Raw genomic sequence first — 24,992 nt, 5'->3', positions numbered from 1 at the left:
GGTGCAGTGGTTAGCACTGTTGCCTCACACTTCTGAGACCCGGGTTCGAGTCTCTGCCTGGGTCACATGTGTGTGGAGTTTGCATGTTCTCCCCATGTCGTCGTGGGGTTTCCTCCGGGTACTCCGGTTTCCCCCCACAGTCAAGAAACATGCTGAAGCTAATTGAACTTGCTGAATTGCCCGTAGGAGTGAATGTGTGAATGAATGCTGTGTGAGTGTGCCCTGTGATGGGCTGGCCCCCCATCCTGCGTTGTTCTCTTTCTCATGCCCATTGCTTCTGGGATAGGCTCCAGACCCCCTGCGACCCAGTAGGATAAGCAGTTTGGAAAATGGATGGATGTCCCGTACTTTCCAATATTGTCCTGCTGTTGAGGTCATCAGATTTTATTATGGAATTTTATCATGACTACCCCATACTGTATATCTTCAGGGAGGTGAGCCCCCTAAGGGTCAGATCCTAGAATCGACCCATCGATGATAAGAATGCGATGTTTAACTAGAGAGACAGTAGACCTAATGGAAACGGCAAGTATAGCATCACAATGAGTAAATAGCGCCACCTCGTGGAATATTAATTGCGAATGGAAATCTTTTGAAAATGTGATCTAGCATAAATGAGCGCATTAAAAAACTGGACTGAGGATTCCCCAGGTTTTTCAAATCAAATTGTACGTGTCCTTTATTTATTTATTTTTGAACAAGTTGAATTTTTATCGCGCTCATTTGTTCACCTTGTCAGTTAAAGTAATGTACATATCACATAGTCATTAAGAATTAGATTACATGCAGTAATTTAAAAGCCGAATTTGTTTTTACATGCCTATCATGTTATTCTATGCGTCAGTTATCAATCGATTTAAAATAATTTTCTTTTCATTTTTAATGTTACCCTGTATTAGGTCTAGACCAAAGTAAATCATGTCGATTAAAATCAAACATATTTCTACTATACTGTGCTGGATGTATTTCTACTACTTAATGTAAATGCAAATAAAAGTATTGAATGCAATTTTTCCAACAGCACCCGCTCCCCCCCGCCGCAAGTACAACAAATAGGACGACTTAACAGTGGAGCTCCTGGCAACTGTTGCGTTTTTGCCGTCAACAACGGGCTGCCTTCTTTCTCTCTTCGGATGTTTTCCTCATAGCAAACTCAGACAACAAAAGAAGATCCCACCTCACATGCATCGTGCAACACAGGTCGTACCACAAGACGGTATCATTAATATGGCTTTATTACTATTTGAACTCTTGTCACTTTTTTCTCCAGCATAAACGAATTCAAGTCTAAACTGGAAGAACAGATTAGAAACAATCTGATATCTTAAACGTTTCCACCCGTAAAACTTAGTAACAAAATATTGGAGGCCTTTGAAAGTCTGGCAGATTGAGACATTTCAGATGCTTATGGCTGCTTTTGGTAAGTGTCCAAATATTGACAATTGTTACAATTCACGTATTGAATTATATTTATAAAGGAACTCCTAGCCAAAATAAAATCAATGTTTAAATGTTATTTTATATATGTAGACAATGAGGAAACCTGGGACCCTTATGAAACGACTCAGAGACGCGAGTTTGTCTACAGACCCAATACACCAATAATTGCTTCACGGTGAGAGGTTACAGGATTTTGTAAATTCAATTACCATTTTACGCCATTAAATTTGAACACTTGTGTTGTTGATCTATTTCCATTTTAAGTTTTTAAATGTATTTTCTTGCCATATTTTACAGGCCCATGACATCAACGATTCATAGAGGCTCACACTGGGCAACTGCCCTCACTGGTTCTACTGCATACAGTGAAGACTTCTGCTGGAAATCAGCATCTAAGCCTATCTGTAAACTCCCTGGAACTGCTTCTGGTAACAGAAGAAACAACCCACATCCCAATAAAGTATGCAGACTTATTAACTATAGATACATTTTCTTCTTATTTTTTTTGCAAAACATTGTATAGTGGCATGAAATACAGTAACGTCCTGCCCAGGACCACAGTGTGACACACAGACAGTGAGTGAATGAAGTGAAAAACAGGATGGTGCAGGACAAGGGATTCTGCTCTTCTAGGAGACAGGAGTGGGACAGGCGTCCACGGGAAGGCTTAGAGGGGTCTTCCACAATGCCAGAAGCTTTGCAAAGATATGGGAAATACCAACTGGCAAATATGTGGAATACACTGGAAAATGCCAAGAAGTTAACCTAACTCTAGATGCTGTTGTTCTAAGCCAGGTGGCTCTGAGTGGAAGGCAGAAAGAGAAACTTTGTACCGACTTGGAGATAAGCAGGTGTAATATGGAACATCCCTCTTTGACTTATCCTTTGCAGTATAATATACAGATATGAGTCAGGCAACCTACATACACATAAGATGGATTCAACAGTATACTATTACAGGCAATGTAAAAGCAAATATGATTAAATAGCATGAAATGTTAGCATCCCAAAATATATTCTCCTCTCGACACCTTTCACAATGAGAGATCAAAGTGATATATATTTACTCTAGACCTAAATGTGTGTTTAAATTTAATGCATGAGATTACTACGTAAAACAGGAGGGACACATGAGAAAGCCATGCCCCCTTTAGCTGCTTTTGATGTTTAGCAGCAATCAAGCTGAAGTGAACAGGAGAATTAGATCCCTATGATAGGCTGTGGTAAGTCTGTTTAAGGCTTTTAGAGGTGAGAATTGCATTTTGTGCTTACTCTAAATTTAATACAGTTTATAGGGACAAGTACCAAAGTTATATATTGTATGTTTTATTTCCAGTAAGAAATTCTCTGGCTGCATGCTGTAGCAGTTTAAAGGACTTTAGGGAAGCTTCTACAAAAAAAAAAATGAGCCAGGTAGATTTGCTATGTCTACAATAAACAGGAAGACAGGCAAAGTCTTCCTTCTGGCATGTGACATTTTTATCTCAGACCTGGAATAGTGTGACTCACTTGAGATTTGGTGTTTCCTAGGATTTCATGGTTTGGAGACTGCCAAGGGGATTTCAGCAGAGCTCAGCGGATGGCAGGTCTCCGTGGAGGAATCCGCTATCTGAACAGGAAATCAGAAATGCCTTATCTGCCCAATATCGTTCCACTTACAAGGTGGACTATTTGGGTATACATCCAGGTAATGTGAGTGATATTCCTGTTTACTGGGTTCACAGTCTCCCTGCCTGCTCAATCTTGGTTTGCCATTTAAGGATGAAAAAAGCTTATTAAAGTGCAGGTCAATCAAACATCCCCACCTCAGTCTTCTAGTACTGATTTCAGGCATGTTTTGCTGTTTCAGGGTTTCAGATGAAATATGCAGTTTCAGGTTCTAATAGCCAGGGACAAGACGTTCCTTACTGTCTTCAGACGGAAATGAGGGACAGTTACCGGCAACCACAAAAGATGCCTGAGCTTAAAAACAACACTTCCCGCTATGGGTGTAACCCACTTCACAATGTGTGCTCAAAAGGCATAGGTAAGCCTGTAATACATGGTAAAGTGCTGTAAAAATGGCTGCCATTTTACTTGTAATTCACATCAGTCACTGGCATGGTTAGTCTGAACAAACCCGTGGTTTTCATATCCACAAAAAGGCAGTGATATCACTCATGAGCATCATTTTTATATTTTGCTGAAGTCTAGTTCATCTAAAGAAAAATACTTTTTTTTCAGTCACAATGTACAATTTGTACTTTTGAATATGTGTAACACCCTCATTGTTGTTATGCCTTTCATGCAGTTAGGTTATATTAATTTATGAAGCAGAATTAGCATATATTTTATAGTGTGTTCTACTTCAACTTAATATCACATTGATTGTTTTGAAGAATAACGTTTGATGCTTTTTTTAAAGTACCTACTGTGATTCCGGCTAATATTCGCAATCAAGAGAACAGTAAACAACTCACCACCTACGACGTGCACTTTGGGGGGAAAACAGAGGACATTTATGCCGTACTGAGCTCTCTTGAGCCCAAGGAGCTGCAGAAATTCTCTAATAATTTGCCAGAGAAAGGTAAAACTCAGCTAAAGCCACATACATCCATCCGTTGTCCAAACTGCTTATCCTACTGGGTCGCGGGGGGTCCAGAGCCTATCCCGGAAGCAATGGACACGAGGCAGGGAACAACCCAGGATGGGGGGCCAGCCCATCGCAGGGCACACTCACACACCATTCACTCACACATGTACACCTACGGGCAATTTAGTAACTTCAATTAGCCTCAGCGTGTTTTTGGACTGTGGGGGGAAACCGGAGTACCCGGAGGAAACCCCACGACGACATGGAGAGAACATGCAAACTCCCCAAACACATGTAACCCAGGTGGAGACTTGAACCCGGGTCCCAGAGGCAACAGTGCTAACCACTGCACCACCATGCCGCCCCTTAAAGTCACATCGTGTGCATATTTTACTGCCTAACAGCCCTGCACACCATGTCATGCACACAGAGATAAATGTTGACCTTGACTGTTTTTTTTTTGCAGACAGGAAGGTCTTGCAGGCCATTCTGCAAAGGGATGCCTCTGACCGTCCAGTGAAAATGGCGAAGACACCTCTCACGATTTCTCAGGGCCCATGCAGGCTTGATAGGTTATCCAGGTGGACTGGACCTCAGTAAACAGGATCTGTTCAGGGAACCAAAGTCCAGTTGATGTTGTAGCACAATCCAAAATGATTTTTTAAAATGTATCAGATATACCTGCTTGTGCATGTTTGTGTGTTTAAACCTGGCATTTTTGAAACACTGCTATAACATACTGAAAAATAAATCCTGCCCCTCCAAAGTAATGAAACTCTGATGTATTTCTTTGAGTAGTTATACTAATTCACAGTAGCTTGTTGGCTTCAGTCCATCAACAGCCTTTACAGGGAATGGGCAGAACCCTTTGACAATGAATGAAGGCCCACAAGAGCAAAAACGCGGATTGTCCGGGGTTCCCCAAGGACTCGGTTGGGAAACACTGGGTTAGGGCTCTGTGCTTGTTTTCCTGAAGGTCATGGGTTCAAATCACCCTTGAGCTAGCCTATTAACCGCAACTGGACCAGGGCTGCTACAAACAGGCTGACCCTGTGCTCTGAATTTAAAACTTGCTGTTACCTCCATATACATTCGCTAGTGGGGACCGAGATGGGATGTACAAAACTGCCCATTTCTCCTATAGGGATTAATAAAATACCTCTATTTTATTCATTATTCGATTCCATTCTCCTGACATTCCACCTGATGTGTAACAGTAGAGTAGCAGGTAATATGAGACCTGGCTGAACTGGGTCTGCTGAAAGCATCTGTGAAATGTAGGACGGACTACAAGGGAAGCAAGCAGGCAGCTGGCGTCTAATGACAACGGCCAAACAAGCAAGGCAGCAGCATTCCTGACGGGAGAGCTCTTTCATTACGACTGGAAATGCCTTTAGGGAAGAAGGTTCGCGCTACATCTGCTTTGGGGAGGCTGGAGACTCTGCGTATCCCCAGGTATTGTGCTTTCATGTTGGGATCTTTACTTAATCTGCCCCCATATATCTTATACTGAAATAGACGCTTACAATCTGGTAGATGAATTTGGGGAATGACCAAAGGAATATTTGAATGCTTTAAGTTAAGGTTTAACCAACCATTGGTGCGAGGTTGAGCAGCCTGGTAATCAGAATTCAGGCCTCATGGTTCTGCCTGTGTGTCAGGGAATATTGGTTTTGTGGTGTTTGTTTACTGTTGTTAGGGCAATGGTGGCAATGCCATGGAGGGCTGTAAATTAAGAATTAGCCCTTACAGTAAGATGGAATATTGATTAACAGAAGCTGATTTACTGCCATGGTTACATTTTTTGCGTGGGCTTTCCCATGTTTCTTGTCTGGTATTTTCTCTGCCTTTTGTTGTGCCATTATTGCATCCAAAGAATTCTGACACATACATAAGGGCACCATGAAGAATGAGTACAGTTGTGCTTAGCACCTTAGCGGTGCTCATCTCATGCTTGTCCAGCCATTCTAACTGGTATTTGAGGATAAAAACCTTGGTATATCACTCAATTAGATGACGTCCTGTTTAAATGAAAGTAAGTGGTCTCTATTGGAATAGTATAGCACATTTTAAGTTCTTGAGTGAAATCCATTGGGGTACATAATACATGCATGTGCATTAGGAGCTTTACAAACAGGGTGGTGTACTGGCATAATAATTAACAGGCTCCAGACTCACCATAACTGCTGGTTAGATAATGAACAGAAAATTACTGGATGGAAACTGGCTTTCTTGCTGTGACAAAGAGCATTTCTGATCAATGTTTTAAAAAATGTTTTCTTCAGATTAAAAAAAAAAAAATTAAACTATAAATCGGGCTTCAATGAATGTATGAGATATTTTTCCCTGTTTAGCGTCCTAGCTGAGCTTGGACCTAGAGCCCGTGATGTCCAGCAGAGCGACAGATTAACCCTGGATAGCAGATGCATTCTGAAGCGTGATGACTCCAAAGACCGGAGAGAGCACCCGGAGTGGCTACAGCGAGAGATTCTAAGGCAGGGAGACCGACGGCACTCGGTTTCTCTTGGCAACATGTTGTCCTTGGCTGGACGGCACCACCGCATTACCGAATCCATGCGGAGCTTCTACAATCTTAAGGTAAGTTTCATACTATTTTCATAGTTCTGAATCAGAAAATGTCAATACAAATATTATTTCTTCTATTTCTGTATGTCTCCTTTTATTTTGTGTGATCTCACTTTATTGTCTTTGTCCTTGTCGTGTTAAATCTGTGTGACAAATATAAGTTAAATAATCTTATTTTTATTGTTTGAAACTATACTGACATTGTCAAACACTTATAGACAATTTTAAAAAGCAGTTATTTCAGTTTATTGTCCATTTGTTACAGTGTGTGGTCTTTATGAGTTTTTGACATGTTGAAGAGCTCTTCCTATGGTAATGATACACAGGATTCTTATTAGTCAAATTATTGTGTTCTTAATGCAACTGTTTGCATTTTTTATTGTTATGGAAGGCTGATTATTATTGCTAATTGCTTGGGTAGATGAACATGAATTATGTGAAGGCCACATCTTGAATTTCTGCAGCCTGAAGATGTCACTGGAGTTTCAGCCTGTATTACAAGCTGCAAGTCTACAGTACACAGCCAACTGCGTGATACTTATATACTTAACAGAGGATGTTTGTGTTGTGTGTCAACCACTCAAAACCCATCAAAAGCTTTGCTATGAGTTAAAATAGAAAGTGAAGACGATATTAATGGTTTATAATATAGTAAATAAAGTACCCAAGCAAATCTCAAACAGCTGTTTCTCCAGAAGTCTTTGCTGGGATGTTCCACTGGAGAATATTTATAAAAGACACCAAAAGTCACAATACACCAAGACTGTGGTCAGATACCAGTTCCACTTCAATTAAATTCATAGATGCATGCATCATACTCTTCACAGAAATGTTAATACCTTTCACTCCTCAAAACACATCTAATGCCATTAGCGATGGCTTGTTTTGTAAACAGAGGTGACTCATACATCCTTCAGTGCTGCTTTCCAAAGGATCTTGGCTCTTTATTACCTGTGATTTATTAATGTTTGATCAAAGAGTTGTCATAGGCTGGAACGCATGGGTTGCTAGGGAACAGGTAGAAAACCAGAGAGTGTCACCGATGATACTTCAGACATGCATCTCCCTGAAATGGGAATAATAGAGAGAGCATATTAACTACCCTTAAACATACCTCTATGCATTTATGATCGTTTTTGGTTTCCTGTTATTCCTTCCTAATTTAATGGACCAAAATACAAAATTGTTTAACTGTATGGTTTCCTATCTTAACTATTAAACTTGTTTTTTGCAAGCATTCAGATTTGCTAAATTGCTTGGTAAGTGGGAGTTTGCATGAGCCATGCCTGCCATTGTTCTAGCTGTTTTAAACATTGTTTTTAAATCACTCCTGTATTTTGGAGTAAACATCCTTTGTGTAGTTAGAACACACACACTTTAGCATTTTGAATGCAATCTAAAGTGTAATTATCTTTAGAACACTGTCTTTGAGTTAAATTACTTAGATACTGATATTTTGTTACTTTCACTTTTAGTTAGATAGATGAACACAAGGGGGAGTTGTGTTCTGATGCCAAGAATACTTGAGTCATAGTTGTGTGAGATATTATGTTTAGTTTTAAGCATTAAAACTTTTATAATAGCTGCGGTTTATCATGCATGACAGGTTAGAAATAAATACTGAATGTGTTGTCATTTTAATAGATTGAGGAGAAGGTAACACTTGAAAATCTAATGAGCCTGAAATTTGCATTTGAGGTGAGTCATTCATTTAAAAGAGGCTGAACATGCAAAAAAAAAGCAAAAAAAAAAGAAAAAAATATATATTTTGAATCCTCATTTGAGTGTTTGTGACATAAAAAATATTGTTTCTTGCAGGAATATGAAAAAGGTGGCAAGAAATTATTGGACATGATGAATTTCAGCTTGATGGTTAAGAAATGCTGTGGATTACATAAAGTTGTAAGATGCTTATCATAAATATTACATGAAGTTGTAAGATATTTATTACGGATCTATCACAGCCAACTTTGAAAGGATGGGGTGGCTACATATCACTATGTCTAGAAACAGTTAATTGGATAAAATAACTGTTGTGTGAACGTCAGGTGTCTTAACCTAAGAACAATTTTGTGTTTAGGATCTGATTCTTCCAAAATAGAGAGGCACTCTGTACTCATTCACTAACCTCTGGTTGCTTTGTTTGAGGGGCATAATGAAACATATATTTTGACTAAATTAAACGATCTTGTAGTAAATTTATCACTCTTTTTTATACGTTCTGAATACTGCAGAAGAATGAGCTAATCCAGGAGCTCTTCAAGAAGATCGACTACTTGGGAAATGGCAAGATACGATGGGTAAGATTGATCCCTATTAATAAGTAACTATCAGGTCTTAACAGATTTTAATCATAATGTACGAGTATGCGCTTCATGAGGTGAGTGTTTGCTCATAGTTTTCTGTATTGCTATCCCTACTGATCCTTAACTACTGAAGCCCTGTGCCTGACTCACTGTAGGATGATTTCTGCACCTACATGCAACTGGAATACAAGGAGAAGGAAGAGTCCATTTCTCGTAGCAGGCAGGTGGCATTTATTCTTCCTGCCTCCACTGTGACCATGTGTCATGGGGAGCCAATTGTAAGGATCTGCTACAGCCCAAACGGCACTGTGGTCACCATCCGGGAAGACGGGACAGCCTTCTACCGGACCCCTGAGCTTCAACTGAAGAAACGCAAGATGGTGTTTGTATGTGTATTTATGTTTTATGTACCATATAGTTAGGCCTGTTGCGATAAACAATAAATAAATTAATTGCACAATAATTAAAATGAGATAGATAATTTTCATTTGCATGCTTGTTTGTTTTCCTCGTTTCTCTCTCTACCAAATGGGAATATCGGCTCTTTTTAGCAAACCGGCTCATTTGGCTCAGCTCACCAGGAAGAGCCGGCTCCTTCGGCTCCTAAACGGCTCTTTTTAAAATACCCGCCCCTCTCTTCATTTAACCTGATGCTCATTAGCGTGACCTGATTTGAGCTTGTTAAAAAATAAAATGGCGTCTCGTGGCCGGGCTTTTTTGGAAGACAACGTGTTCCGGCTACTGTCGTCCTTAATGTTTAGACAGACTTATGGTCAACGACGTACATCGCTTTTGTAAATCCTTCTCCAAAGTAACAACGAGTAAATTAGAGAAGGACTTTAAGATGTTTGCCTTGTCTTACATCCACGGATACGATATTGCTGGCGTTAGACTGAGACATGAAGAAGAAAAAATCGGTTATGATGATCATCCGATTATAATTATTAATTTTGCCCAGACAGATGTGTTCACTATAAGCTGTAAAGTGAAATGTGGCAATAAATTATGTGAATATGATTATATGCAATAAATTATATTTCTTGCTCGGAATTTACCAGACTAAAGTAGCTACGGATTTGCATACGGCCTGATGAGGCTCCTGCTTTTATTCACATGGAGTGTTTTGTTGTTAGTTCGCACTTTTTGTTTACAAAGGTCCTAACTGGCAGTTTTGCCTGTTTTCCCTGACTGAGCCTAATGTTTAATATTTTAAGGGCGATTTTGTTTGCAGAGACTTCATAATTCATTTTAGTTATTGTTTTTGGTTGTTTTGTTTATTGATTTTGGATATTAAAAATGTCTTCCAGTTCCAGTGTTAAATGTTCTTTAGAAATTAAAGTTTATTGATCGTTGAAAGGATGTACTTGCATTAATATGCCATTATTATTACATCAGTTGAAAATGGTCTCACAACGGCAATATTATTGTTTATCGCAATAATTTCTGGGACAATTAATCGTCCAGCAAAATTTGATATCGTGACAGGCCTACATATAGTATGTATTTTTTGGATGTGTGCATTTTTTCCATTATGTTCGGAAAATATTAATCTCTTTTGGAGTTATCAAGGTTGGAAATGATCTGGCCAATTGATAATTTGTACTTTCCAAATTTCTTTTCTTTTATCCAGCAAGAAAGACCAGTGAATCGAAAGCCAAAATGGGCGACTGATTTTATCACAATGCCGCAGTTCAACAAGCTGATCATTGGAACGGGGTAACCATGTAGATAGACTAATAGACTTAATAGAATAAAAGTTAACCACGTTGCTGACAAAGCAGCAGTAAAACGTGACTTCAAATGAAGAGCTGAAGTTGGTATATGGAAGGTGTTTGGGATAATTTCATCTATGGCAAATGAAGTTTTCTCAAAAACAATGAATAATGAAGTGACAACAACTTAGTTGTGAGTTTGATTTTAGTCCCATTTGTATATGTTTGGAGGTTGCATGTTCACATGGTGGATTACTTCCTACAGTGAAAAACATGTGGGTTGATCCGATTGCTATCTGTATACTGTATATATAATTTAAGTGATGGACCTGACATTCTGTCCAGGCTGAATTTGCTTCTTTCAACATGTTTCTCAGGATAAACCCTGCACTGGTTATAGAAAATGGATGGTTCATTGAAAAAATATTCACAGGGGCTGTACCCTTCTAAATGTACATTTTAAGGTACTGAAATGGACTCTGCAGGACATCCCAAAGGTAGAAACCGTATTAATGTACCATCAATGGTACAAAGATGTTCCTCAGAGTCCATTTCTGTACCTTAAAAGATTACCTACAGCTAAGGGTACAATTGGCGGACCATGAGGGTACAGCCCCAGTGACAAGCAAAGGTACAAATTTTTACCCTCTTTTCTGGGAGTGTGGGGTCCACTTGTGTGAATGGCAGCAACTCTCTGTCAGTGTCTCCTGTTCCCCCAGGGACCGGGAGATCCAGTTCTATGAGTTTTCGTCCCTGGACCCTTACTGCCAAATCGGTGGCCTGGAGACCATACCTTTAAAGATGGACTACTGGTGAGCAGCATTCAACACCATGTAATCACTGTCCCACATGCACACTCACGCTCATGTTGGTGACCACTGTCTGGAACTCCATCACAGTAACACAATGATTTTCCCACCTCCCACAGCTACAAAGGCCCCGATGAGTGTGTGATCCTGTTCGGAGATGCTCAGGTAGCCACCATTCATCTGATCTCTTCTGCTTCAATTATATGGCCGCAAAATTTCGTTCACTTATTCGATCCAATCATTGTTTTGCATTCCAGGGCTGCGTAAACATCATATTAATGACAATGGTTGGAGAAACATTGAGGTAAATGTCCTAGCCATTGTTCTATCAGTCAGTATCAAGGTGAGGCATTCACAGACACAAGTCATTATCTGATCATTCTATTTATGCTTCCTCAGCAGAATGAGAACAAACTCACTTATAGCGAGTGTTATGCCGTGCAATAATATTTTACATTTCAAAACATGCAGGTAAATAAGAAGTAGACAATTGCAATGGAATTGTCATCTTTGCCTTGTGTCCATGGAATTACTGATTAGAAGAATCCAAAACGGATTCTGTGGGAGACAATAGTGTTACATCCCGCTAATTAGTAAACTGGAAAAGTATCCTGAAAGTAAGAAGGACTAAGATATGTTTTGACATGAGGAAACAGAAATTTGTCAAGAAAATTAACATATGTAAATTTGTGCATGGAGTCGAGGTTTTAGAGATCCATCCCGGAGCAGACATCTTTTAAAATTTTTTACTATCTTTCACAGAATGTGGAAAAAATCACCGAAAGTGGAAAATGTACCCAGTGTTACCATAGAAAACGTTGTTCTATCCCCAAGTGTGCGATTCATTCGGTGGAAGGTTCATGATGACTGGGTGAACCAGGTAACTTACTGTCTATATCCCAAAGAGCTTAACTCTGTCTCGCTGCGGTTGGCCCATTTCAGCAGCATGCAGTAATTAGCAGACTTTTAGCTTCCTTCGGTGGAAGGGTGCCAGCCTGCTGTTTTTTTAGCTGAATATGATATTATCATGGGTAAAATTATCATGTCGGTAGAAACAACAATCGTGAGACCACCATACAAAAATAACCATCATGTAGTTTGACAAGATTTCGCAATTTGATTTTTGTAAGATTTTCGTAATTTGACAAGATTTAATGTATTGTCAGGGACCACAGTCCTGGCAGCTTATTGAATAATCTTCTGACAATGAATTTCAGGTACGGTATTTCGCAAGCACCTCCACCGTTATCTCTGCCTCGAACCATGAGCCGACTGCCCTCGTTATCGGTAAGGCCAACTTTTTTCCCCGCACCCCACCACAACCCCTATCAGACTGCCCCCCATCGCTGATCACGTCAGCCTTTTCTCTAGCTCACCATCTTTCCATGTGAGACGGGAAGATGGCACCAAATTGATCCTTTTGCTGTGAAATAGAACAGCTAAGAAACAGAGCAATTATTAGCAGGCAGCCCACCCCCTCATTAAAATTTAAAGCTTAGAGACAAGTCATGGCCCTGTGAGGACCTGAGAGGAAGGAGGATATGGCTATTTATCTCACATTTTTAATGGAAGCAGAAGCATCTGTCAAATCGTGTCTGTAATGAAATTCTTGGTAATAATATTTGAAAAACATGGAGGTGAGAGGTAGTTCTGCTGCAACGGGTTCCTGATGGGATTAATTTGAGAATTGGGGGTGGGGGGGATTAATTTATCAGCTGCAAAGTGTGCATGTATGTATGGCTGTTTTCTTCCAGGTGTGTGACTTGGTGTCTTTTTGAGCTCTTGCATAGTTGTACACTTCTGTGTTGTTGCACATATTGCACAAATTGCTTTTTAAGTTTCTTATCATCACGAGCTCAGAAAACACCAGATGCGATGCACCATGCTGACCTCTGTGACGACTCTGTTCACGACTCTAAGGTTGCCTAACTCCGACAACCAAGCTTAAGCAGCAGGTGGAAGAGGTCAGGGAGGCCGCCAGAGAGGTAAAACTCAAAAAGACGGTGCCCGGGCTCGGCCTCCCCCAGCTAAGAACAGCCTGGGACCAGACTGTCTTTTCAGTCTATAAGGGTGTAAAAACCTTTGACTTCTGCGATAAACACAGGCTGCTTGTCACCGGAGGGCTTGACCGACTCATACGTATGTGGAACCCCTATGTGCCCGGGTGAGGGAGATATTTTTTGATTTCGCTTTCACGACTTAAGGTGGACCTTAATTCTACCTGCTTCAGGGTGCTGGGCACTGGCCAGCCCTGTGCTATGGCCCCCAAAACTGTATATCGCCTTTATATCTATCTGTGTATCTTATGAAGAGCAAGATGCAATAGGCGAAGTGACAATTTCCTGATATTTAAGAATAGTGTATCATGGAAAAAATCCTATTCCTTCATTAGATGCTAGCATTTCCTGAACAGATATTGGTTTGTTTATCTACTGGGCTTATCATTGTAGTTATGGTAATGTGGGCATTTGCCTGTCTGTGGGCCAGTTATGTTTCATTTGCTAAGTTGCTGAATTGCTTCCCAAATGTCTATGTCTGTGCAATCCTTTGCCTTCATCCGTATGCTTGGGTTTTCAGCACTGTTTTTTGAGTGAAGTATATCTGCCTCTCTTGGCTTTAGTGGCCCAGAATTTTATTGGATACCCAAACACCAGGCTTTGAAACCACCGAAAAGTAAGACATAGCTGAGGAGAGTAGCTGTAGGGTTTTTTAGGGCAAGTACCTGTGATTCAAGTAAGGAAATATAGTCCGACACTTGTTGCTTCCCAACAGGAAGCCCACAGGGACACTGAAGGGACATTCCGCTCCGATATTCTACCTGTGCATCTCATCAGAGGACAACCGGATCTTCTCTGTTTCCATGGACAACATGGTTAAAGTTGAGTCCTTTAGGTTATGTCTCTTACACGCTCATAACTACATTTACTTGTAGGTTAGGGCAGTGTTTCTCAAACCAGTTGTCAGGGAACCCCAACGGCCTCTCCCAGTTAGTGTTGTAATACTGAAGACCGGTCTTGGTCTTGAGATTACTTTTTTGTGGTCTTGGTCTCGTCTCAAAATCAAACTTTTTTGACTCGGTCTTTGACTCTGTTCGGTTCTAAGGGTTAACAAAAAAACGCAAAATGTGTTGATTTTCACACCCGTTAATCCCAGGCTCATATCTTTGGTTTAAGTGTAACACCCAGACCTGGCATATCTTTGCAATCGAGAGAATTTACGTGATCTGGTCGTCCAAAATATTCCAGAGTAATCCTGTGTGCAATGAGGCATATATTTTAAACATTTTCAACAAAAAAAACACCTCTAATAATTCATAAAACAAAGTGCATATTTGCTTCCTCAATTATCCACACACTACTCTTCTGGGAAAAAATATTTATTTTAGAATTTATGTATTAACCAATAAATAAATGGGCTGGAGTTCTACTAGAAATAAAAACAAAACACGACATTCTATTTATTAGAAAGATGGTTACTTGATATTTTCAAAATATTTATTCACAAAAGTTTGTATATGTATGTTTGATGTTGAGCTCCGTCAAATCAGTTGAAAGAGAACGTGCCCAATGTTCGTTTGTTGTTTGAGGCTAAAATGTCAACTAAAACTGTTATGTTAGTGTTTATTCAGTGGATCATAAACTAAACAATGTTTTATATTTCAAATTCTTTCATATGTTATAAAGTAATAAATGAAAAAAAAATTAAAATGTTGCATTTGTACGAAGCATTTATATTAATTTTTTGAAAAAATATATATAAAATATATATATAAAATATATTATACTGTGACATAAGTTTTAGGCCATACTTCCTAGCCCCAAGATGTGCCTATGCTCCATATTGTATAGTGTGTTGTGTTATTTGTACTCCAACATTAGTCTGTTTCTGATCTTAACTTGGTCTAGCCCTGCCTTGGTCTTGGTCTTGTCTCGGTCTCAGTACACTCTGGTCTTGGTAATGACTTGGTCTTGGTTTAGATGGTGTTGATTAAATCACTACTCCCAACTCCCAGGGAATTAGGAGAGAGTAAAAACGTTGACTGTCTGGGGGTCCTCGCGGACTGGTTTGAGAAGCACTGGTTTAGGGTCTTGAGTCAGAATAACGGGCTCATCCTGAAGTCCTCCAGTACAACATTTGAATTGGATAAACTGGGTAAACCAGTCAGTTGCTTAAATAAAGCAATGACATAATTTGTTAGCCAATTAGCTGAATTGTATTCTTATCAAACATGTCTTTCTTTTTAGATCTGGGACATCCATGACCAATCATGCCTATTCCAGGCTCACCCCAAAGCCAGCCTGATCTATGGGGAAATGATGGCCTGCCTGTACTCCTCCTCTGTTAGAGCTCTCTATGTCGCCACTGACTCCATTTCCCGGCTGTGCCTTAAGACACGGTGGGCCCCCAGTCCCCTGCTCAGTGTAATGTATTCACCAATGGCCTGGCCATACCTGCTGGCCTAGACTAGCTTCCCATTTGTTCAGAAAGGGGAAAGACTTTTTAACCTTGATTTATGCAGTTTTTTCTTGCAGGGCTGGTCAAAGGATAATGAGTACAGAATCAGAAATAAAACAATTAAAGTGTGAGACACAAAAACTGAACTGAATTTAAAACAACAAACTCCAAGACTAACTGAAATAAAATAAAAATGAGCAGAAATGAAAATCGTAACACTTTATTTAAGGCCATGTTTTTAATAATTTCTAAACACATGTATAACAAATAATCATGCGTTCATAAAATATTATAAACATGGCTATGAATATTTATCAAAAGGCATAACACATTATAGCCATGTGTATTATGCATTATGAATGCTTTATGGAGCTCTCATCTATTATGCACTATAATGCATTATAATGGGTGCAGTAAACATACCTGTAATGCCTTTTTATAAATATTTATAGCAGTGTTTATATTTTATGAATGCAATATTACTTGTTATGAATGCATTTATAAATTACTAAAAACATGACCTTAAGTAAAGTGTTACAATGAAAATTTGTGGTTTCTATTTTAATTTATATTTTTCAGTTGAAAAACTTGCCTGTAGGCTACCAGCCTATATTAGCCTACCAGAGGTCTCTCCTCTAAATTATCAGCGGTGAACGTAGCCCATGATGAGCATCTCAAATAGTCACAGCTACATATGTCCCCACACGATTAAACTGTGTTTCAGACACGGGTGGTACCACTGAAAATGACAAAAACTTAGAGCTGCATAATATATCAGCTAAAATATCGGCATCGGTCCAATATTCAGTATTCAAAATGAACAATACCAGAGCTAAAGATTTAAGTACTACAATAACAGAGATGATTACATTGGATCAGCCATTTTCTGTATTGGAGGGATGAGGAATTTCGTTTGCTCATTCACCACTTATAAGAGGTCTTAATGTACAGGCCCACAACATTTATAATTCATTATTAAACGTGGCCCACTAATCAATCTTTTGTTTTCCATGGAATAAAAAACAATGGAAGAAGATTCTGCCAGTTTGGGCCAGTAAACTTGACAAATTTCACCACTGGCAACTGTTAGATATAAAATGTACCTATCTGTAAAGGTAAACCAACACCAAAATATATATTTGCAAGCCCTCCCGCCACAATGATTTGACCCCCACACTCTTGTTATACTGCTGGCCACTATTTGAGGAAACAGTCTGCACCATGAACAGATGCCTCCCCTTTAAAAAAATACTAATAAAACTAAACTGAAAAGGAAACAAAACTGAAAAAAAACATATTAAAACAAATACTACTAAAAATTTCTTTTCCTTTTACCCAGTTTTCCAAAAGCAAATATATTTCCTTTCTGAGTTTTATACCTTCTCTCCCACACTCCTTTTTTTGCCCCGCCTCCTTGGAAAGGCCGCCTCCCCTGGGTCACCTGGTCACGTCCCACCGGGAGCCAGTGCTGTGCTGTGGCTACAGTGAGGAGCTTCATCAGGTGGTCAGCTGCAGCGAGCAGTCTGTGAGTGCACAGCACCTCCTCCCACGCACAGTGGCAGATGGCGGATTAAAGGCAGCCTTCGCACGCTCTCCGCCAGGCGCGCCCCCCACCGCAAGCCGCTTTATAACCTGTCTAATGTTGGCAGACAGACATTACAACACTGCCATCTTGACCTGACAGTTTTGTGAATTTTTGCCTCGCGTTTTATTTATTATTTTGAAGATCTGTTACTGTCTCTAGGGACTTTATAAATGTATACCTTCCAAATATACCCTAGCAAATCCAGTTCATTTGTCATGTTCCAGGTGGTGAAAGTATGGGATTGTGATACAGGAACTCAAGTTTTTGAGTTTGGAAATGCCCATGGATTCTCTGCTATTTCCTGTCTAACCTTTGACTCAAAGGGAAGGAGGTTTGCCTGAGCTCTTTTGCCTAATAATAAATACCATGTGGACATGTTAAGATAAGAATAAAGGTTTGACTTTATCTTCTCACCACGCAGACTGATCACTGGAGCGAGGGATGGCTCCCTTAAAGCCTGGAACTTCAATAATGGCCAGTGCCTGAAGATTTTTAGGGAAGGTGGGCGAAGTTACTCATACATTCTGAGGTGCAGATAGGTCTTTGGTGCCTAACAACACATAGCCACGTTTCAGCAGGATATTTATTCATTGTAGACTATTTGGTTCTTGGTTTTCGCGTATGTGTGTATGTATGTATCAAGTCAAGTCAAGGTTATTTATATAGCACATTTATAAATAACAATTGTTTATTCAAAGTGCTGTACAAAAAACAATTAAAATGAACAAGACATAAAAACATACAATTGATTAAACTGCTATTTATCAAAATGAAAGTGTTTTAGGACATTATTTAAAAGTGTAGAAAGTATTTAGATAATAATGAAGACAGATCAACAATGATAGAAATTACTGAACCTGTTAAAGTGTGTGTATGCATCTGTCTGTCTGTCTGTCTGACTGACTGACTGACTGAGTCATAATTTTTCTCCTGTAGATGGAGAAAGTCACAAAGTCTGTGACTGCGCCTACCTCACAGTAAACAGGAAGTCGTAAGTGGCGAGCGCTGAATGTGACATTTGTGGACTGTGCATGTGGGGCGGGCGGCTGACCTTCGTCCTGATTGCTGGGTCTTTCTGTCCCCTTGGCAGGTATGTGATGTCTGTGGGCTGGGACAGGAGGATCCATGTTTACCCCGTGAGTGTATTTCTGCGTGGTGCTGAAATCGATGGAGGTGCCTCGGATGTTAGGCTTCTTTTCCTCGTTGCTGGTGTTTTATAAGAACAGTGACACAAGAAGGTTGTCCAAGCTTATATTCTAAGAATTCCTTTTGTACGTTTTTTTTTTTCCCCAATGGTACTATTTCATTTTTGTACCATTGTTTAACGAGGTGTAAATTTCAAGTCCAGAAAGTACAAATCCAGACCAAAATTTAGTTTCAACCTACCTGCTTAGTTCTTTGTGAATGTGACTTCATATACTTAACTGGTTTGTTGAAACAGAATCATGGTCTGGATTTGTACTTTCCGAACTTGAACTTATGTTAACAGAAAATCAGTGGAGTATTCAGCTTCTTGTTAGGGAGTGTCTCTGAAGAGGATGACGGTATGGATGAGATAAATAAAAGACAATGGAAATACAGCAGTAATGAAAAAATCTCAGCCCCATATTCAGATCATTCACCCTCCACTACTGGAAGGGATTGTGGTGACGGCCAGTTCCTTGGATGTTTCCCAGGTTTCCATATCTGTTACTGTATGTCCTTGTCATTTTTGGCTGATATCCTTTGTAAGAGGTTTGATTTTTAAAAAACATTTCAAATCAAAAATCTTGCTTAAATGGGGGAGAATTAAACCCAATGCAATATATTTTTAATGAGAAGTGAAATACAAACGACTTTCCACATGCAAGTCTTGCAATAATATTAATGTGTTATTGTGTGGAGAAAAGCCGCACTTCATTCCCATGGTCATTAAGAGGCCGGAAAGCCGTAATATTTAACTGTCATGACTCATATTGCAGGGAGAGTTTCTTCATTTCCTGGTCACCCTCATTCCGTAAGCAGGGAGGACCCTCGTTCCAAGCTGTCTGTACTGGCTTGCCTGTCATCCAGGAAGCTGGGCTCTGCATGAACTCTCCACATGAGGGCACTTTTGTTGTTGGTTTAAATTTCATCCTATAAATTTTTGACAATTCACTGGAAATCACAGCTTTCATCCTATTCAGGGAAAAGGATGGATTAATAACAATGCACAGGGAAAACATCAGAGCTATAGAAGAGGCAGTGCACAATTACTGACTTTATTATATTTCAGCAATAATAGTATGTCAAGTGAATAATCTGCACCAGTATTCTCCTCATTCATTGGTAGATAAAGACATTTAGCATTACAAGTTTAAATGACAAATGCAAGAATTAACAATTAATTCCATTCCTATGAAGTCACTCTTTTCTTTTCAACAAATGTCGGCTATTTTGGAAAGGATTCCCCGGAGGACATCTTCCACATCCAGAAACCCCTGCCTCCATGGCCGGATGACCTGGTGAGAATGTCAACACTTCCCTAGGGAATTCCCAAAGAAGGAGCCCAGAGTGGTTATTAAAATTAGGCAGAGGGGTGGTAATGTGGACAAAGGACTTAATTCCGTTTCATACTGAATACAGTCTCATGCAGGTATCTGGCACCTTGGTCTCACGCCTTCCCTCGTTTTCGGTATCCTAAGAGAAGCGGCCACAAAGATGACATCCTGTGCATGGCGCTGTCCCCCCCCACGCTGCTGGCCACTGGCAGCCATGATGGCGAGATCCTCGTGTGGAACATGGTCTCCGGACACCTGCAGTGCCGCATCCTGACACCTAACCCTCCAGGCTGTGTGTACAATGCACCTTCATGTCAGTAGAAAGAACCTTTTTTCTTTTATAATATGTGTGTGTGTGCGTATGTCTGTGGTCACAGTAAAGATTATAGGTTTAAGTGAAAGGCATGTCAATCAGCTTTTAAATTAAACATCACTGAATTTCATGGTACCTGTCATTATAAAATGGATTAACCTGTCAATTATTTAACGAGAAATGACTGGGGCTGACCACCGGGGTTTGATTTTATTGTCTTTGCAGCAGTATGAATATTATTAGTGTGATATGCATTGAACAGGCTGTTTTCATGGGCTCAGTAAATCCACAAGTTCTTAATATCTTTTGGCTGCATCGTAAGCCAAGAGAAAGCAGCTTAACATTTTAAATCCCACTCAATCTTCCCATGTGAGTGAGCTCTGAAAGGCCACTGCAGGAAGACAAAAATGTGCTGCTTGTCTCACAGCAAAAACTAGTTTGAGGAAATGAATCTCTCACCAAAGCACAGTATATGATATTTAATTTCAAAAATCTGTTTAATATTTTTTAAATAATGGAGCAGAACCCCCTTCCCCATCATGGGTTGTTCCCTGCCATGCACCCATAAGTTCTGTCATCTGCGGCCTTGAATAAGACAAGTACAGAAATTGAATGGATGGATGGATAAATGGATGGATGAATGGATGGAGGAGAAAGTCTACTAGAAGCTTTAATCGTTTGAGGATATACTTTGTACAATATACAATTTCACTTTTTCAGTTCATCTATCCATTCTTCCATCTTCTAGCCACTTTTCCCGGACCTTATTGCATCACAAGGAATATTCCCCTTTTTGCCCTAACAAAACAATATATTGTTTGCTCAATATTGTTGTTTTTCTCCATAACGTTAGATGTTGACATCAGTGTTTTGAGCATCCTTTTCCTGAGGAACCGGCTCCTGAACACGGGTCACATGGATGCTGCCTGCATGGTATCATCAGGAGCCAGAGGTTAGTGGTGTCACGGCAACCATATTTGCAGCCAACACAGCACATTCATGTGTGACAGAACTCATTCATACTTATACATCACACAAGAAAAGTTAGCAAAATCTAATCCAGTTTTGTTCCATTTACAACAAACAAAAGGCTACATCCATTTCTGGAATGTTCTGAATGGAGGGCAGCTTTTGGCAAGCTTTGAAGCGGTATGTTACTGACCGTCAGGCCACTAAACTTCTGAGTGTGTAAGAGTAAGGAGATTCCTCAGTGGTTAGCAGCTTCACAGAAACGTCTCGACAGATGACTTCGCATAACAATTTGTTTTTGTTTTGTTTTTCCAGTCCAGGCTGAAACGCCAGATTACCAAAATGGCTCTTTCCAAGCAGGAGAACTGGCTGTATGTAGCTGATGAGGTTGGCTACATCTCTGTTTTTGAGATTGATGCATATGCACTCGTGCCAGATCAGCAGCAGGCGGCACCAAGGAGTAAGAAAGTCTTATCCCTACCGACCTTAAACTTGCTCCCTGGTCGCAGAAGATAGTTGATCATTGTTTAAAGGCGCCATGATGTGCTGTAACAAAGTATGTCTGTCTTGCCCATTTAGCTGTCAACTATTGGCGTGCACATGTTGGCAGCATCACGGGGTAAATACCCAATTTTTTTCACGGGCAGGCTGCTCTTCTAGGCTTGCCAGAAACAATTCCTGGTGTTTCCTTCCAAAACCCTTAAAAATCTTGGTTGTAATCATTATAATGCCAATTTTATAGAGGTGGTAATGCGCTTTGGGTGTTAGGTGTCTGACCCCTTAGTGAGCTGTGGGATACTCTCTGAGATCCTGGTGAGCAGTCTAGCACCTTCTTTTGCATGGTTTGCTAATGGTGGGGCAGATGCTGTTGGCGGGGGCTCAGTCAGTGCTCTCTCTGCCTCCCATGAAGCTTGCAGGTGATCACCAGTGAGGAGGTGCTCCTTACCTCCTCTGTGGATTGCACCGTACACCTCTGGAGCATGCACGGGGAATTCATAGGTATGCACTGCGCTGGGCTGCTCTGGCCTTGATTAGCCTGAAAATGAAAGGGTTAAACAGAAAAATAATAGGGTTCCTGCACCTTTCATAGATTATGTCCTGCATGCCTAAGTAGGGGGGCGGCATGGTGGTGCAGTGGTTAGCACTGTTGTCCCACACCTCTGGGACCCGGGTTCGAGTCTCCGCCTGGTTCACATGTGTGTGGAGTTTGCATGTTCTCCCCATGTCATCGTGGGGTTTCCTCCGGGTACTCCGGTTTTCCCACACAATCCAAAAACATGCTGAGGCTAATTGGACTTGCTAAATTGCCCGTAGGAATGCATGTGAGAGTGAATGGTGTGTGAGTGTGCCCTGCGATGGGCTGGCCCCCCATCCTGGGTTGTTCCCTGCCTCGTGCCCATTGGAAAATGGGTGGATGGATGCCTAAATAGGAAGGTGCAAACCCATCTTATACCCACACACAAGAGGACTTATCTCCCCCCCCCCCCATTTCATGTGTGTTTATCAATAATTTTAATGATGGTTCGTTTAGATTTCTGGAACATATTTCATTAAGAACAGATCACAATATACTGAGGTAGTTCATTTACCTGTTTCTGCGCAAGCGACAAAAGATGAGTTACAGCGACGAAATAGGCATCGATTCAGCATGCATACATTTCTTCATCAATGCAATGAAGGCTATAAAACATCACCTCTAATGGGGATCTTTTCAGCCATGGCTTAATCTTGTGGATGACAATGACAAAATTAAACTGTTTCACACATCTGCATGCTTATTTCTGGCACCCACGGAGAATTCTGCAATATTGGGATGTCAGGCAGTATGTGGCAGGTAAGATCTCCAAATGACTAGGCTTGGAAAAGCCAGAGGACAATTTGAAATTTCTCATCATGGGGGATTAGCTGAAGCTGTCATGGTAACTAGTTATTTTTTTTTCCTCAAACATTTATTCTGCTTCAGTTCACTTCAGGCTGCAAATATCTAATGAGAGTTAGGAAGAAGTCTTAACTGTTGGCTAAAAGACCATGGACACACATTATACATTTATAACTGACTGTGGATACAATAAATGCCTGATAGATTAAAAATATTATTATCTTATTATCTCAGGTCAACTCTTAGGTCACCATGAATCATTTATACAGTACAGTCTTTCCTAAGTAAAGTTATTATTGTTGCTGAAAAATACACTTAAGAGCTGCTAACAATAGTTATGGTTGTTGATCATCTGTTATTTCTGTCACCTTTATGATTAATGGAAACCCAAAATAATATTTGGTATAGAAAAAATATTAATAAAGAACCTCACATACAAATACCATCAAGCCATTCCAATAACTGGCTGGTTCATCTCGCTTGTGAGTAACAAACAGTGATTGAACTGTAATTATTTTCTAATTTACATGCTATACTTAAACTATTTGTGTAATACGCTTATGCAAATGTGAAACAAGGAGCTTTCATGAAATTGTATTTATGCCACCATTCATCATTTTAATGAGAATTCTTACTGTCTAGTACCCCAAGAATTCTGGAATTTATTTGCTCATTTTATTACCCATAAACCCACTTACCCTAATTGGATGTGCTCTTTTTTTTGTACATGAGTTGGAAACTCCAAATTGTGAAATAATAGATTTTCTGGGTAAGATTCAGTTTCCCACAGGGACATTTGGGCAGGCTGATCGCTGGAGCATCCACACTCCATCCTCCTGGAGGCATCCCATGGCCCCGCATGAGGTCCTCATTGACCCCTTGAGTATGCCGGCCTCCCTGTCATTGGAGAGTGGGCACCAAGTCTCAGTGGAAAACAGCCTGGACACTGAAAAGGATGCCAACAATGCAGATGACAGAAATGTTGGTGCCTCATTCTGTACCTGCATTCCCATCTTCTTTTCCTTCATTATCTTTTAATCTGTTTCAGTTTTGCCTGTCTCTTGTAATGCTGAGCATAACTCCCCCACTCAAAATGCAATTTCAGCCTGACTGGCGCAGCAAGCCTCCATTGCCATCGCTCAGCATCTCTGACAGTGACATTGAGAATGCTGTCAACAACGCCTGTTACCCGACCGAGCCTGGGAAGCGGTGAGTCTAAATTCCACATCATCCTATAAATGAGTTAAGGAAATCACATTTTCATGATGAATCGCCAAATAGTTCCACGTTTAATTATGTGCAGTCAGTCAATTGTGCTCATTCTTGTTTAAATTTTAGGCTCCGGCATGAAATATTCAAGCACACGAACAAGCTATTCAATCACAGGGGGGGCAAAGTTTACCACTCTCTGAAGTATTTTGACATTGTTGACACTTCAACCATCTCGCCGAGTCCTGATCTTAATGCTGGAAACAAACCTTTAGCACCCGACTTTATGGAGATTTCAGCCTGTGACTCTCGATTTCTTAACAATCTAAGTACAGGCAGTTGACATTGATTCATTGACCTTAGAAGCTGTCTGGTTTTTAAATTCTATGCAGTTTTTTTCCAATTTATTTCGTGAATCAGCATCAGTTCAACAGTGAAACTGAAAAGCAGGTGAGACCCTCATGGGAGGCTTGTAAAGTAAATCTCTTTCTTCTTTGAGAGCAATAAATACTTTATTCCAGTACAATGAGCCATGAGAAACATCACTCTGGTGGGTTTTTTTCCCCTAAGAGATACAGGAGAGACTATAATTCAGCATTATTTTTCAGAACATGATAGGAAACACGAATATGATTCCG

General features: G+C 40.2%; 2 protein-coding genes across 3 annotated transcripts; both read left to right on the top strand.

Annotated features, from left to right (window-relative positions):
• Nucleotides 1-1,029: 1,029 nt before the first annotated feature.
• On the top strand, nt 1,030-4,776 carry LOC125711610 (testis-expressed protein 26-like). The gene is made up of 7 exons (XM_048980716.1): nt 1,030-1,420; nt 1,531-1,615; nt 1,738-1,900; nt 2,971-3,127; nt 3,290-3,466; nt 3,845-4,006; nt 4,479-4,776. The coding sequence occupies exons 1-7, from the start codon at nt 1,402-1,404 to the stop codon at nt 4,610-4,612; spliced, it is 897 nt and encodes a 298-aa protein (XP_048836673.1). The 5' UTR covers nt 1,030-1,401; the 3' UTR covers nt 4,613-4,776.
• A 522-nt stretch (nt 4,777-5,298) lies between these two features.
• wdr95 (WD40 repeat domain 95) lies at nt 5,299-24,925 on the top strand. Of its 2 annotated transcripts, XM_048980691.1 has the most exons (31): nt 5,299-5,467; nt 6,367-6,610; nt 7,834-7,857; nt 8,243-8,296; nt 8,417-8,500; nt 8,833-8,898; nt 9,060-9,290; nt 10,535-10,620; nt 11,336-11,428; nt 11,545-11,590; nt 11,683-11,729; nt 12,188-12,305; nt 12,643-12,712; nt 13,346-13,589; nt 14,198-14,303; nt 15,670-15,821; nt 17,303-17,405; nt 17,690-17,796; nt 17,887-17,966; nt 18,402-18,456; nt 18,556-18,601; nt 19,889-19,948; nt 20,129-20,297; nt 21,151-21,249; nt 21,388-21,446; nt 21,582-21,726; nt 21,846-21,885; nt 22,177-22,265; nt 23,936-24,126; nt 24,251-24,354; nt 24,484-24,925. In XM_048980691.1, exons 1-31 carry the CDS (start codon nt 5,400-5,402, stop codon nt 24,695-24,697), a joined length of 3,294 nt encoding a protein of 1,097 aa, XP_048836648.1. In that variant the 5' UTR covers nt 5,299-5,399; the 3' UTR covers nt 24,698-24,925. The 2 variants fall into 2 exon arrangements, with proteins under 2 accessions (XP_048836648.1, XP_048836649.1); XM_048980692.1 differs by lacking the exon at nt 7,834-7,857.
• The last annotated feature ends 67 nt before the right edge of the window (nt 24,926-24,992 follow it).

Source organism: Brienomyrus brachyistius, chromosome 17 (assembly GCF_023856365.1).
Source record: "Brienomyrus brachyistius isolate T26 chromosome 17, BBRACH_0.4, whole genome shotgun sequence".
NCBI classification, from domain to species: domain Eukaryota; kingdom Metazoa; phylum Chordata; class Actinopteri; order Osteoglossiformes; family Mormyridae; genus Brienomyrus; species Brienomyrus brachyistius.
The sequence above is the reverse complement of the archived record's forward strand: the minus strand, read 5'-3'. Positions and strand labels throughout refer to the sequence as shown.